Source organism: Melanostigma gelatinosum, assembly GCF_949748355.1.
Source record: "Melanostigma gelatinosum genome assembly, chromosome: 7".
NCBI lineage: Eukaryota > Metazoa > Chordata > Actinopteri > Perciformes > Zoarcidae > Melanostigma > Melanostigma gelatinosum.
In genome coordinates, this window is record NC_136640.1 from 14,276,332 (window position 1) to 14,290,415 (window position 14,084).

General features: G+C 41.7%; 2 protein-coding genes across 2 annotated transcripts; both read right to left on the minus strand.

Moving 5' to 3' along the window:
- Nucleotides 1-429: 429 nt before the first annotated feature.
- LOC306779627 (P2Y purinoceptor 13-like) lies at nt 430-1,419 on the minus strand (the record flags this gene model as incomplete). Its single annotated transcript, XM_079271595.1, has 1 exon — nt 430-1,419. One exon carries the CDS (start codon nt 1,417-1,419, stop codon nt 430-432), a length of 990 nt encoding a protein of 329 aa, XP_079127721.1.
- Nucleotides 1,420-4,251: 2,832 nt separating this feature from the next.
- LOC306780367 (P2Y purinoceptor 12-like) lies at nt 4,252-7,002 on the minus strand. Its single transcript, XM_079272722.1, has 3 exons — nt 6,907-7,002; nt 6,346-6,602; nt 4,252-5,625 (listed from the first exon to the last, which is right to left on the minus strand). Exons 2-3 carry the CDS (start codon nt 6,595-6,597, stop codon nt 4,792-4,794), a joined length of 1,086 nt encoding a protein of 361 aa, XP_079128848.1. The 5' UTR covers nt 6,598-6,602; nt 6,907-7,002; the 3' UTR covers nt 4,252-4,791.
- Nucleotides 7,003-14,084: the final 7,082 nt, after the last annotated feature.

The following is a 14,084-nucleotide window of genomic DNA, read 5'->3' on the forward strand; positions in this document are numbered from 1 at the left end:
CGTCACAGAAAAATTAATAAAAGGAAGACATCACACTCAAATCGACAACAATAACACCTCAATATGGAATTCAAACATCGTGAAAACTTGAAAGAAAGAATGTACTTAGATATCTACACGTATACAGTACACACTGCATGTGCATAAAAGACACACAGCTCTTATTGTATATGTGTGTTGAAATTGTTAAACCCTTTTCATTTAGAATAGAATAATTCATTTGCTGATGTATCTTTGTATGTCATATATGGTTTTACCTTGTTTTGGAGATGCTAATCCTCATCAGGCCACTAAAGGGCAGTACAACACAGAATTTAAAGATCAGAAGTTTCTGTTGGGCTACTCTCTTGCTGCCATAATATTAAACAACAGCCTAATTTGTGACTAAGGACATCTTATCTTTCTCTAACTTCTAAAAGATACTTATTTCTACTGTGAAACATCCTCATTTTCACCGTAATATAACCCAACACAGACCCCTTTAGCTTTCATCATATCAACCAGTTTGTCTCTGTACTCCCTGCACAGGTAGATGTAAAGAAGAGGGTCCAGGCAGGTATTAGTGGTAGAGATCCACAGGACTAATTTATGGATTATCATGACCCACAATTGATTGCAGACATCAATGTCAAATATTTCATATAGTGTGACTGGAACACGCATCACATGGAGGGGCACAAAACACACGAAAAACACAAGAAGGATCAGGAAGACTCGTAGCTTGGTCTTCTTCGTTCCGTCGCTGTTGTTGCTCCCAGAGTTTCTGAAGGACTGCAGGACTTTCAGGGTGATGCACATGTAGCAAAACACAATCACGATGCTGACGAGCCAGAACAGACTCTCCATCGATAACACCACAAACTTGTGAAAAGTCACACCAGCTGGACTTTTCAGGGACAAACAGAAATCTCCTGTTGCATTAACAGGATCCTGGTCTGTCAGAAGGAAAGTTGGGATGACTGTACTGCCAAGTAGCACCAACCAAACCGAGGAGGACATTACAAGACTGAAGACCATGTTTTGTCCGAACACCATTCCGTATGGTCGAACAATTTTGAAGAAGCGGTCAAGGCTGATAAGACCCATCAAAGCGATACTTGTGTACAAACAGCAGTAGAAAAGGACAGTGGAGTAACGGCAAGTGAACGCCCTTAACTCAAGCGAGGCTCCAGGTAGCATGCTAGCTGCCATCGGCAGGAGTGTCAGCGTCATGAGCAGGTCAGCCGCCACCAGGTTTTTGAGATACACTATGAAGGTAGAGGTGGACCTGAGGTGGAAAGACACCCATGCGGCTACCCCGTTTAGCAGTAACGCAATGGGGAACAACAAGAGGTAAAGGCAGGAGATGGCCAGATCTACGGTCGCATGGCTAGAAGAAGCACAATCAGAGGAGGAGGGTTCTGTGCTTTTGGACACCATCATGCAATCTGAAATAAAAACAACATACAGTCATCAAAGAGAAACTCAACATGCTTTGTCATTTCTAATCCTGAACTGGTTTACACCTGTGAACAGCTCGTGGGACGGGAATAGCAGGCAGTTGTGTGAGCCCTGTAGACCAGACCCGCATCTCCATTTTTTTGCTTTTGATTTCTTAATTACATTTTAACAAATTTGAAAGTGAAACATTCAGATTGTATCAAGAGTGCATTGGCATGAATTTAGTGATGCGAGAAAATAACATCCAGTTTTAGGGAAGAGGGGTTTCTGAGTAAATGATGACGATGAGGTGAGGACCAGAGGGCTGAGATTTACTGGAATTGGCCCCTGACTCGTTTGAGACTACGACTACAAAAGCTTCCTTCTTGCCCAGTTGGACCTGATTTGCATTTGTCATTATAGTTTAAAAGACAATTTGTTACAATGATTTGGTTTTGAATGCTCAACCTGAGGATTTGAATGCATTCTGGATGCAGAACCTGACTCCACTGTTGACACTGACTGAAGGAAGTTATGCAATTGTAGGATTTGTTTTCACCATGCCAAAAACAAAATCAAAAAAAATTATTTTATTATTTTTTAGATCAAATTTACATACAGGCCTACACAATAGCTACCAACTTTTAGAGACGGGTATGTAGTCACAGTCCCTTCTGTACAAATCGATTTTAGTTGCTTCAAAGCTTCTTTAATGTGTCTGCTTCGCTTTGTTTTTTTATTTTGTAATTGTTTCAGATTTAATATTTGTAATCCTTAACCTCAAATGTGTATTTAGTGTGTACTGATTTTAATAGATCTGATAGAGAAATATGGATTCAAGCTTTTCAGCAATATGCCTTTGTCTTAGGACAGTAACATTTTATGTGCCTGTTTACTCCTCTAATTATTACAAATACAAAACTGCTTAATTTTAAGATTTTTCTCCCCCTTAACATTTTCAGAAAGTTCACAGTTGATTAAATCATATCAAAGTGACCACACAGAATATACTTCTAATGTATTGGAAAGCTTGAATCACCTCTCAATTTAATCTTTAAAAAAACAAAACATAATATTAATTCACTCACCAGCAACGTTTATGTCCGTCACTCCACACTGTGAAGCCTCGGAGATTAACACCTTCACAAGATATTTTACCAAAGTGTGTCAGCCTTTTCACCAGAAAGATGCAAATCCATGAACAATGAGCTGCTGTGGGGAGGGGGGGGGGGGGGGATTCAAATAGCATAGCTTGTGGTAAGCTATGTGTTTTCAGGCTGAGGTATTGTCCTTTCAACATCCGATCATGGTTACTTTATTTCTACTGGTCTCAACATTGAAAGATGTGATGAAAGCCCCATTCTTTTTAAACAGCAAAATAGTGATCATTTAGTAGCGATGTAGCTTGTGTTCATTATCTTCTTTTACCTCATTCATGCCCACGGTGGATTTATACATTTGACAATATCAAGCTCAAATATTAATGTAAGAGTGCATTTGTCCTCTGAGTACTTTCCCAGCAAGAAGTAGATACTGTAAGTCAGCGGTTCCCAAACTTTTTAGGCCACGCACCCCCTTCTACATCCCGACCGGGTTCACGCACCCCCAACCCCCCCCCCCCCCCCACACACACACACACCTTAAAAAAAAAAAAGCAACAGAGCCGCATAAAAATCGGACGAATGAGAGAACAGTTTGCTCGCGCGTGGCGTTTGTTTACAAGATAAAAAACACAAAAACTCTTCCTGCACCGTGCCTTCCAAAAGGTAACGGACGTAACGTTACGAAGGTAACGGACGATTGGCCAGATTGGCCACATCTGTAGACTCGTCTACTTGCAGAGAGTAAAACTCACTCTTCTTCACGCGACCGACCAATGTAGCCAGGATGTCTTCGGACAAAGCATCGATGCGCGCGACAGTGTTGTTGGACACCGGGATCACGTCCAACTTTTTCGCTTCTCTCTCTCCAATCATACATTCCACCATCTCTTTAACATTTTTCCCTCTCCACCACCGCCTCTACCTTCTCCCTATTACGCGGTCAGAATACCACCACAACACGCCGCCTGTCTCCGGCAGAAATGCGCTCATCCACGCACGGGAACAACACCGAGTTGTAATATATACCTCCATAACACCCCGCCACTCTCGGCTCATACCTCCCCAGCAACGAGGCACATCACCCGGTCACAATACCTCCAGAATGTCCCCCGGGTGAAATCCGGGACTTGGTTTTATGGTTCCGAGTGGCAGGCGCTCACTCGTTGGCGCTGGGACGCGAGGTCTCCAGCCGTCCCCGCCGTGAGGCACCCGATCGTCAGGTCTTCAGCCCTCGGAACAGGCCGCGGGTCAATAACTCGTGGGTGGCGGGGTAGAGGCGAGGCAGATCACAGAAAAATAATAAAGACTAGAGTATGGCAAAGATATGTTGATGAGAAACGTATTTGTACGTCAAACACAAATGTAATCAGGGAGAAAATACGTTTGTGGTCAAACGTAATTGAGAATGCATTTTAGTTTTGGGGGAACGTAATTTTTAGGAGACAGGACTGCACCGCCATTACACTTTTCCTCTCGCGCACCCCCTAGAGGCAGCTCGCGCACCCCCAGGGGTGCGCGCACCCCACTTTGGGAATCCCTGCTGTAAGTGAACTGAATCATATATTGTGGCTGAGTAAGCAATGTGGGGTTTGATATTTGGCTGTGTGAAGAGCACCAACCACATAATATTGCACAAATCACACACACAACAAATAATGAAAGTATTTCATCTTTATTTCCTGAATTGTTGCTTCTTTTATGCATTTCTGTAAAAGTGGTAGTTCCCAGTCTTTCAGCTGTGCGGTTGTAACAGAAGGCATACAACCCAGTCATTTGGAAAGTCCCCCATATTCCTTAGAAATACTTACTTACTTATATAGATGGAGATCATTGTTCACAGCAAAACTAGAATAAATCACAAATATCTGCAGACGTAACAGTTTGACACATTTGCCTGCTATATGATTATCCTGAAAAAGCAATGCTAACACAGCTAAACAGCATGTACATGCAACAATAAAAGATCACCGTGTATTGACAGGAGATTATTTCTCAGACTTGTTATACGGGTAAACTATTTTAGAGGAAACCTGTGGCTGTCGATTCACGTTTCTCCTTTTAAAGAGGTTGAAAACAGAAGAGGATCTTCATGTTGTTGTTAAATGGAACAGAGACCTGAAAGAACAGCAAAAACAACATGCCAGCGTCGGTTCTTCAGCTTTGACACAGTTAAACCGACAGCCGCACAATATTTCGTCTTTGTGGCAATATTGTTGTCGCCATTACAGAATGAGTACATTCAGATACGTCTCCATCGTGTCCAGTGGTTTCATGCACAGACAGAAGCGGCGCTGCCTGTATCTGTGTTTGACCCTCTCCCTGTTAGCCTGCTACAGGAACCAGGAGGCAGCTGCAGGGTTTTGAACAGCATGGCCCTGAATGACTTACAGAGGAAGAAGTAGATGAGAGGGTCCAGAAGAGAGTTTAAGGATGAGAGGAAGAGCGTACTTTCCTTCAGCTGAAAAAAGAAGAGTTTGAGTTGACAGTCAAAGGGAACCACTCGGGTCTGGCTCATGGTGTACGGCACACGGGCAAAGTGAAACGGCACAAAGCACACAAAGAACACAGCCAGAACCAGGAATACGTTTGCATTCATTTTTCTTTTGGCCTGGTGGGGTTTGCGAGTTGAGGCCCCACCTGGTGCTCGACATGTAGTCCCTCCACTGCTGTGGGCCTGAGCGCGGGCGTAGGATTTGTACAGCTCTTTGCTGATTAGAGTGTAGCACACTATCACAGTCACCAGGTTGCCCCAGAAAATAACTTGACAGACGTGATTTACCACCTCATGCCAGTACAGCCCAGCCGCTGTCTTCAGGTCACTGCACCTGAAATATGAAGACGGTGGGGTCTTACGTGTCAGGATCACATTGGGCAGACAGAGAACCAGCAGGAAGGTCCATATAGCGCCTGAAAGGAGTTTGCGACGGGTCAAGCGGGCCGCATTAGTCCCCCTGAAGGGCTTGAGGGTCTTTCTGCAGCGATCTATGCTGATGAGGCCGAAGAAGAGGATGCTGATATACATGGTGAGGTAGAAGAGCACTGAGGAGACCCGGCACACGAATATACGCAGCCCAGTGGAAGCCATGTTGGAGTCTGATAACACCTGTCGAAACACAAGAGTTTCATGTAAAAGACTGAACACTAAGCGCTGGAAAGTAAAGCAGAACAGTGTATTTTATTTACAAGTTTCTTGTTCGCCACTATTTTAAAATTATTTGTAACTAATGACTTTCTTTTTGGTAATTAATCCGATAATGCTCTATTGCTCAATTAAAAGTCAATAATTAGAACAAGGGTTGCTAAGTAGTGAGACATCTTTCTGACGGTGTTTATCCATCTCTCACAGGACACTTACTTTATCTTTTTAGCAGCAGGGAATTTGGTACACAATCAATTTATTAATTGATTATCAATATTTACAACAGCAGAATGGATGAAGTATTGAAAAAACCCACTTCTTAACATATACAACTGCAGATGACTTACATCGTTTTGCGAACCGCTTATAGAGTTGAGAAACTTCTGACCCTTAATAATAAATGACAATTATCGTATCACTTAAAAATGTACGTTTAATACTCCTTATTAATTAGCGATTAACATTCATAACTACAGACTTGATTCCTTATGAGAAATTGAGAAACTCATGACCTTTAATAAATGACTCAACAGAGACGTTTCACAACCGAGCAACCAAAATGATGCTCTTATGAATTAACTGTGACTAATTTATTAGAAATTGTTTGATAACCATTATTAAAGCCATTAGTTACAACTTAGATACAATTTCAAGTCAAAATGTGCCTTATAAGTTAAACCACACCTTGAAAGGGAAAGTGAAGGTCATGATGACATCGGCAACCACGATATTCTTCAGGTATATTATGAAGTGAGACTTCGACGGGATGCGAAAAAACACCCACGCAGCCACGCCGTTGAGTGAAAGCCCCAGCAGGAAGAGACAGGAGTAGAGAACAGGGAAAACCACCGTCTTCAACACGTTGTCCCGGGAACACGTGCTGTTGGTGTGGCTTTGATTGCCAGGGAACAGGGGATACGTTGTATTTCCCTCCATGTTATCTGAAAAAAATACAAGAGAAAGTTCTTCTTAAAAACAAAACAGAGAAAAAAGCCACTTGAACCTTGAAGTTAAGTCTGGTACGCTGATGAAAAAGTGAGTCCTTCATTACAGTTATGTTCAATTTGTGTTAAGATGTCTCTTAATATAAAAAGACATTATAACGCAGTATTTACAGCGGTTTGATTACATTTACACTATACCTGGTTTTCATGTCTTTATGTAAACGGTACATATCAACATTTGCTCAATATATCATTTATCCCGCTTTAATTTAATAAACATAATTTAAGAATTGTAACTGACCTGTTAATTATGCTGATATGTCAGTGGAGTCGAATCAAAATCCCAGTGCAGTTCTTGAGTTCCTCTATCTTTTATATGTGATGCTGTGGCACTGACCATCTGTCTTGTCCAGACAGTTTCAATGTTTCAAACAAGTGTGTGTGTGTGTGTGTGTGTGTGTGAGTGTGTGTGTGTGTGTGTGTGTGTAGGGTAGTGATACATAAGTAACAGGAAGACTTTCTCTTTTCCTTCTCATTTCTGCTTCCTGTCACGAGGAAAGGCTGAAGGCAACTTTTCTAGATCTATTTTAACTGGCACGCAGACTTCAGCTGAGTTTACTGCACATTAATTGACCCCAAATGGCAATTAATGTGCAGTAGATAAACACAAAGTTAAACATACATATTAGAAACAGCAACAAGGCACAAGCCTACAGCATCAAGCTAATTTAAAGGCCACATTATCTTCTGGGCTATTGTTGCATACTCTAGTATTGACATGTTTTTTTGAATGAAGCATTAGGAAATATGTGACCCCCCCATTGATCTTTCAAAATGTATTTTAAGCTAATGTGTTTCCTCTTATTCACTTCTTCTACTTTTGAAAGCATTATTTAGTAATCTGCACTTCTGCATTGTTTTACATGGTGTCTAAATACCCTTTATATTTATTTTTTATGTTCTTATGTTATATACTCAAAGGCATCTACCTAAAGACATGTACAACCTGAGTAGAATCATTTGGTCATCTTTGAATGTTTCTTATTATTGGATGCATGCATTGCAATCAAACTAATTTGGTTCATTTGGTCATTTGGTTGGTTTAAACGTGCTGCATTTTATTGTGATGTGCTGATTCTAGATATTTAAAAACAGGGGAACTACCAAAGGTCAGGGTTATACAAGAAAAAATGGATTTGTCACATAGTGAGTCATTGAAAAACATTATTCTCTTTACAGCAAGCAAACACTCGGAACAGTCCCAGGTGACCAACACAGATAAAGCATGAGACTTTTGATACAATACAACGCAAATATACAGCATGGGAACTTATGGCAGTAAAACCTTCTATTCCAAGGTGGAAAAAATATGAAACGGATTTTGGCAAACGCTGCACTGATCTAAAACGTTCCCCTTGCTCCCATTACCATTCAGATGTTTTACTTTTTGCCTTCCCAGGTCATGATGGTTGTAACATCTTCTATCAAGGGGTCTCTAAAACATTTGCTCCAATTGAAAGTGGTTTCACGCCCCGACCATCCTCTCTTGAAGACAGACCCGAAGTGAAGACAAAGGCAACTTTGTGTATGATCTTGTAAAGACACACGGTGGATGTCACGTCAACCATCACGGTGAGTGTAAAATTGCTGCTAAAATGTGCCGGGAAAGTCAAGTGTTATGTTGCCTCAGTATACCACATGACCCCGATGGCCTTCTGCCCTTAATTCTATCGAGTGCCAACAGTTAACATGGCAATGCTGCAACTTCCTGTGTCTGAAGCAGGAATGGCAAAGTCAGCAGCATTCACTTCCTCAAGAAATGTTTATCTAAATGACTAGTCTGTACATTTGCATGATCTTGTGGTTGTTGTCACATATAGCTCAGGCTAGATGTATTCATATACACCTTACCTGAGGTCAATTTCCCAGTCCTCCATATTTACATGCAGTCATGTTTCCCACAGCTGTGATCTGCACATCTGGGTCTGATCAGGCCTGCGTCAAGCATGCACTGTCTTGGAAACAATTTCGGCACAAATGTCCACCTGGACTAGATGAACTGATTCGAATTTGATGGTCAAAGGATCACTGTCATCTCAAGGAACATGTTTTTGGCCACAACTCGGTAATTCATATGCTGATTATGACAAATTCACACGAATGTCGAAAAGGATACAATTATGAAGTTGTTAGGATCTATCAGGAGCGTGTTGGGTTATCAGCAAATATGAAAACGATTAACATCAATGGAGTTGTTAATATCAATACGCTTATTAACAATGACTAATAATCACGGGGAACCACCCTGAGAACAGGGACCAATAACCAAACGATAAATTGAGTCCCAAATTGGTGTTTACTCAACATGTCCACAGTCACACACAGTACCTACAGTACATGCACAGACTGCCACCAGCCAACAAATAAATTGCACACTGCCCATCGTACAACACACCTGTAGTCATCGTAATAGTGTACATAATATGTACAGTAGGAGTAGAGCAGCCTCAACAACATAGAATCATCATAGAAAGTACATGTTTACAGTTAAGATAAAAATCAGCGTTACAGGGGTTTGGCTCCGGCTAGCTTGCCATTTAGGGCTTTGATGGACAGGGGGACAAAGGAGTTCTTAAAGCGGTTGAGCCTGCACTGGGGGACTCTGAAGCGTCTGCCTGAGGGAAAAGGCTGGTATTCAGGGTGGAGGACATGGGCGGGGTCTAAAATAATGTTCTGGGCCTGTCTGATAATAGTTTCATCAAAGACAGCCTGGAGTGTGGGATGCTGTCTGACTCCCATGATTTTCATGGCTCTTTGTGTTATCCGGGTGATCTGGGCATTCAGCTGCACACTGAGGTTGCCAAACCAGGCTGAGATGCCAAACCGCAGGACGCTCTCAACTACGGCGTGGTAGAAGAGGAGCAACACTTTCTAGTTGACACCAAAGACCTTCCTTTGGCCGGCACTGTATACATTAATGATGAGAGAACTGGTCGTAGCAGGACGAGCTTCCTGCAGGATCCAAAAAATATATAAAAACACAGTCTATGTTCGTCTAGCGAGTTTGACTTATGACTTATAGGATTTCTTGAGAAGCAAACGTTTCCTTGAGGACCTCCTGGCAGCAAGCGAGCTCGGACAGAAAGGGGCTGATTTGAAGCTCGCGCTTTTGGTTTTATCAAATGCGTGCCCTCAGGACATAAAAGCCCTTTTGGCCAATGAGGGACCAGTATAAAGTTTGGGTGGAACTCTGAGGTGTGGCACATTCCTTGGGCCCTGAGTGTCCGTCCTATCTATGAGGATCAGGCCTTTTGTTGAACACCAGGTCAGGGTCTTTCCCTTTGTTGAAGTACACATGGTCAGAATCCAACAAAGTGATGACAGTCTGGACAGACATGGATGTAAACCGTGACTTGACTGGTTGCCACAGGCATTCAACTCCTTGTTCTCCTACCTCTTGTATTGATTTTCAAAACGTTCATGAAGGATTTTACAAATCCACAATCAAAAAGTGTGTGAATGCAGAGTTGCAGACTCAGGGAAAGCTGCACTATAGTCACACACACATACACACACACAGTAATCCTCGTCAGCTCCTTCTCAGACGGACAGGGAGAAGGGAATGAGTGAAGGAAACAAAAAGAACATTTAAACCCCTCTCAGCCTCCCCAACACTCCCTCCTATGCTTTTTCTTCTCTGCGCTACTATTCTCACCTCCCGGGTCATCCCTCGACCTTTAAGTCATCACTCTTACTTTCTGCCAATCCCCGACCACAAGCCTGCTTTAAGACAGCTGCCGACTTTTTTCTCATCCTGTGGTGATGATGAAGCTGGAGAGTGAAGGGGGTAAACGTAATAGCCTCTCTGTGCGTGAGGTATTGCTATAAGTAGCCCTCCTTTGAGCAAAAATGCCCTGCCTTTAAGTGGCCTTTGGAGGGTCTTTTATCGCAGCAGTACGTTTGAGGAAATGTAACGGAAATAAAGCTCGGTGTTTGAGGCCAAACATCAAGCTAATAACAGACACAGAGTTGTAACAGCTGTGGTCTGAAAAGCCTGGTTGATGCGGCTGAACTGTGACCCCTGAACTTTAGAAACAGTGGTTGATCATGTTGCCATCCTGACAGGAAGACGGAAGACAGGAACTTCTTACCACATAGAGAGAGAGATAAAAGAAATATATACATATCCAGGGTGGTTCTACCTTGTGGTTTGTTTGTGACTGTCTGTCTTTATGGAGAAATGTTTAAATGTATACATTTCCATTGGCATGCTCTAACATTAGCTTCCACTAGCATATACGAAATGTGTGGGCCACACTTTGTTTTGACAGTCTAAGGTTTCTTTGGCTACTGCTGCTGGTGTGCTGTTCTGTCTAGATTCCAGCAGGTCTGCCTCCCATATGGTTATCCACACCGACAAATCTAAAGCAGCTCATATGGAGGTGAGGAGAGAGATGGCTATAAATAAAAAATAGTGAGAGCTACAGTATTTCTAGCTTTTATTGAGGATGAAACCACATTTGCGGTCATGCACCATTAGGGTGTAAAGCCTCCTTCCACGCTGATGATAAATACAAATGTATTCAAATGGTTCATTTGTCCGACTATCGCTGTTTTATTTCTTTTGGAGCTTTGTGAGGGCTCTAAATTAGTAGCTTCTGACTAAAGTTCATTCCGTCATTTCTCATGAGTCCCATGTGTCCAGGATGGATGTGTTGACGTATTGCACCAAAACTGCACACACACACACACACACACACACACACACACACACACACACACACGGATATCAGTGGGTCCAGCTGGCTCCTGGATTTTAGTTTCTCCCAGTGAATACTGTTGTTGATTGATTCCATGAGCTCCAGTTTGTTGCTCACTGAGATGTTTTCCTAGCAACTGCTCTTATTATATTACAAATCATTGCTCATCTCTTGGGTCTGGCATATGCATCAATGACTTACTAAACACTCCCTGGCTTACACAAGGGATGGTTTAACAAATGCATCCCTTAAGACTAACATAGCATTTAATGGTAATTATGTTTACCTTATGCATCCACGTTGAATACAAAATTTTGTCATTTTGAAAAAAAATTGAAGTTGCACTGTATTTTGAATCAATGTAATATGAAAAGTGTCCCACATCTATCACCCAATTTTACAGTTCTCCTCAGGATTTTTTTTATTGTCTTTCCGCTTATTGTTTTGGTTTTACAGCCTATAACTTTATTGTTTTGGCTCACTATCAGTGTTGTTTTTGGCTGCAGGAAGTTGCTCTTTTCAGCTAAAATGTTTTGATGAACCCACTCTACGCTAGCTACCCAGCTCCAAATGTCAAACAGACAAAGTTCGTGATTCGCTGGTGAACATAGTGGAGTATTTAGCATCTAAAGAGCCCGATATTTCCCTCAGGATTTGGAGGAGACAAAAATAGAGCATTGGACAAACTTCATAACATCAGCATATGCATTTGCACCATTTTATGCTTCCAAGTAGCCCAAAAATCTGTTAACACAGGTAAATAAATCTGTTAACACAGGTAAATAAATCTGTAACGGTGTGACAATTGTCAATTGGCATACGCACTAAAATGTTTCAGTGGCAAATCAACTCAAAGCACTACTACACAGCGGTGAGGCAGGAAGATATCAGCTTGGTAATAAGGAAAAACTCCATCTGCGACTGCAATAAAACCAAAGTGGGAACTCCTGTCAGCATTCTGTCTTTAAATTCTCATCCAGGGTGTTGATATTTGTTTGATACTCCCACGCCCTGCTGCATGAGAAAGCAGGATGCAGAGCTGTGGCATGAGAATTAGAAAAAAGGGGGTCAACAGACACCTTTGAGAGGCTGGCCAGTCTGGGATACCAGGCATATTTGACAGGATATCTCTGTGTGCGCAGCAGAGACCTGTGTGCACATAGAGGGCAGTAGGTAGGTCAAAGGACAGGGCAGAAAGTGTCAGCTTCAGTTGTTAACCACAATGGTGGGGAATATATGTTTAAAAAGGTCAATGTCATGTACAAACAAGGAAGGAATGTGCTGCTCTTGATGCAAATGGCCTAAACATAAAACCTGCTTTCTTCATGTGCAACTAAGGGCTATGCCCTGCTAACGGAATTCTAAAAAGCCCTAAAAAAGAAATGTCTTACATGCTGGAAACACACGTGTGTCGCTTGAAACAAAGATATGCTAAACTTTTTCTGGTCACTGCATGTAAAGTGATATGCCAGAAAACGAAGACTGAAAACTGCTCTTGGGAATATCGAGAGGAACTTTCATGATCCGAGCAGCAAACATGACTTCAGTAGCAACCAACTCAAAGCAATGATGAGGGTCTGCTTTTCCTATGATGTCATGGTGGTATCTGAGGTTGCTAGGTGCCATGAAGACATTTATGTAGAGCAGAAAAGCTGCAGTAGGTGGTCTACATGATGTCATGTAAATTGATTGACTTCACTTGGTGTGAAACTAAACCTGTCAGTCTGTTTTCAAGTTTAACAGAGTGACGCAAGTGAGTCTGTTTTAGTCAATTCGACACTGGGGTATTATCATCATATATTTTCATATTTAAATCAGAAATGTTATTTCATCTTTTGAGTTTTTTAGAATATCATAACAGATACCATGATTGAAGCTGCTGATGCCATCTATTGGTTGCATTTCAGGATGACACAATGCGGGCTCATAATTGCTGATTTGAGTATTTTTCTGAAGATGAAGTTGACAAACAAAATCAGAGTTGTCGCAGATTTTTACTTTGTTCAAAGATGAGGTTAATATATTGTAATTTAAAGTAAACAGATACTTAGATTGACAGCTACAGGTTACATATTTATAGCTGGGATGGAAAATACATTTCTACCAGAATGTCTCTCTTAAGAGATACAGGATGAGAAGGCTCTTTTTTTTAGAGCTTTCAGACTCCTGCTGTCTCCTTTGTTATTCATAGGTGTTTAGTGTTTCCTCAGACGTGTTACAGCTCCTCCAGACTGCATCTAAATTACACATTGGCGTTGCTTCAGAGATGGAAATTCATTTTCCAGAAGCACAGTAAAAGTGCTGACAGTGAAAGTGTAGTGTGAAGGAATGCTATTTGTGAACTCTTGACTTATCTTTCACAACAGCCCTTCATCTTGAGCTTTGTCTTCTTGCGCTGGAAACAATGAGATTTAAAAAGGAAATATGGGGAACCAGTCAAACAGGAGAAAAACAGACGACCTCATTCCCACAACCAGGGGCACAGAGAGGAATATAAAATGGTTCCCTCGTCTCAATACAGATGTGGGCCTCAATGAAAGCTAATGTGGTGACGTTAAAGCTGAATTACATTAAAACTAAGTTCCCAGTAAGGTTCTGGCCCAAGGCCATTATTTACCCTTCACGGCCTTCTGACTTGTGTCAGTGACATTTGTGATGTGACATACATCTTTATTAATTCATCACTGAACCTGAAAATTTTCCAAGAAAAGCTAAACCT

Excerpts from the sequence above, each read along its gene's own strand:
- LOC306780367 (XM_079272722.1), bottom strand. The coding sequence starts at position 6,597 with ATGGAGGGAAATACAACGTATCCCCTGTTCCCTGGCAATCAAAGCCAC. Across the intron at positions 5,626-6,345 it reads CCTTCACTTTCCCTTTCAAG|GTGTTATCAGACTCCAACAT; the intron begins GTGTGGTTTAAC and ends GTGTTTCGACAG.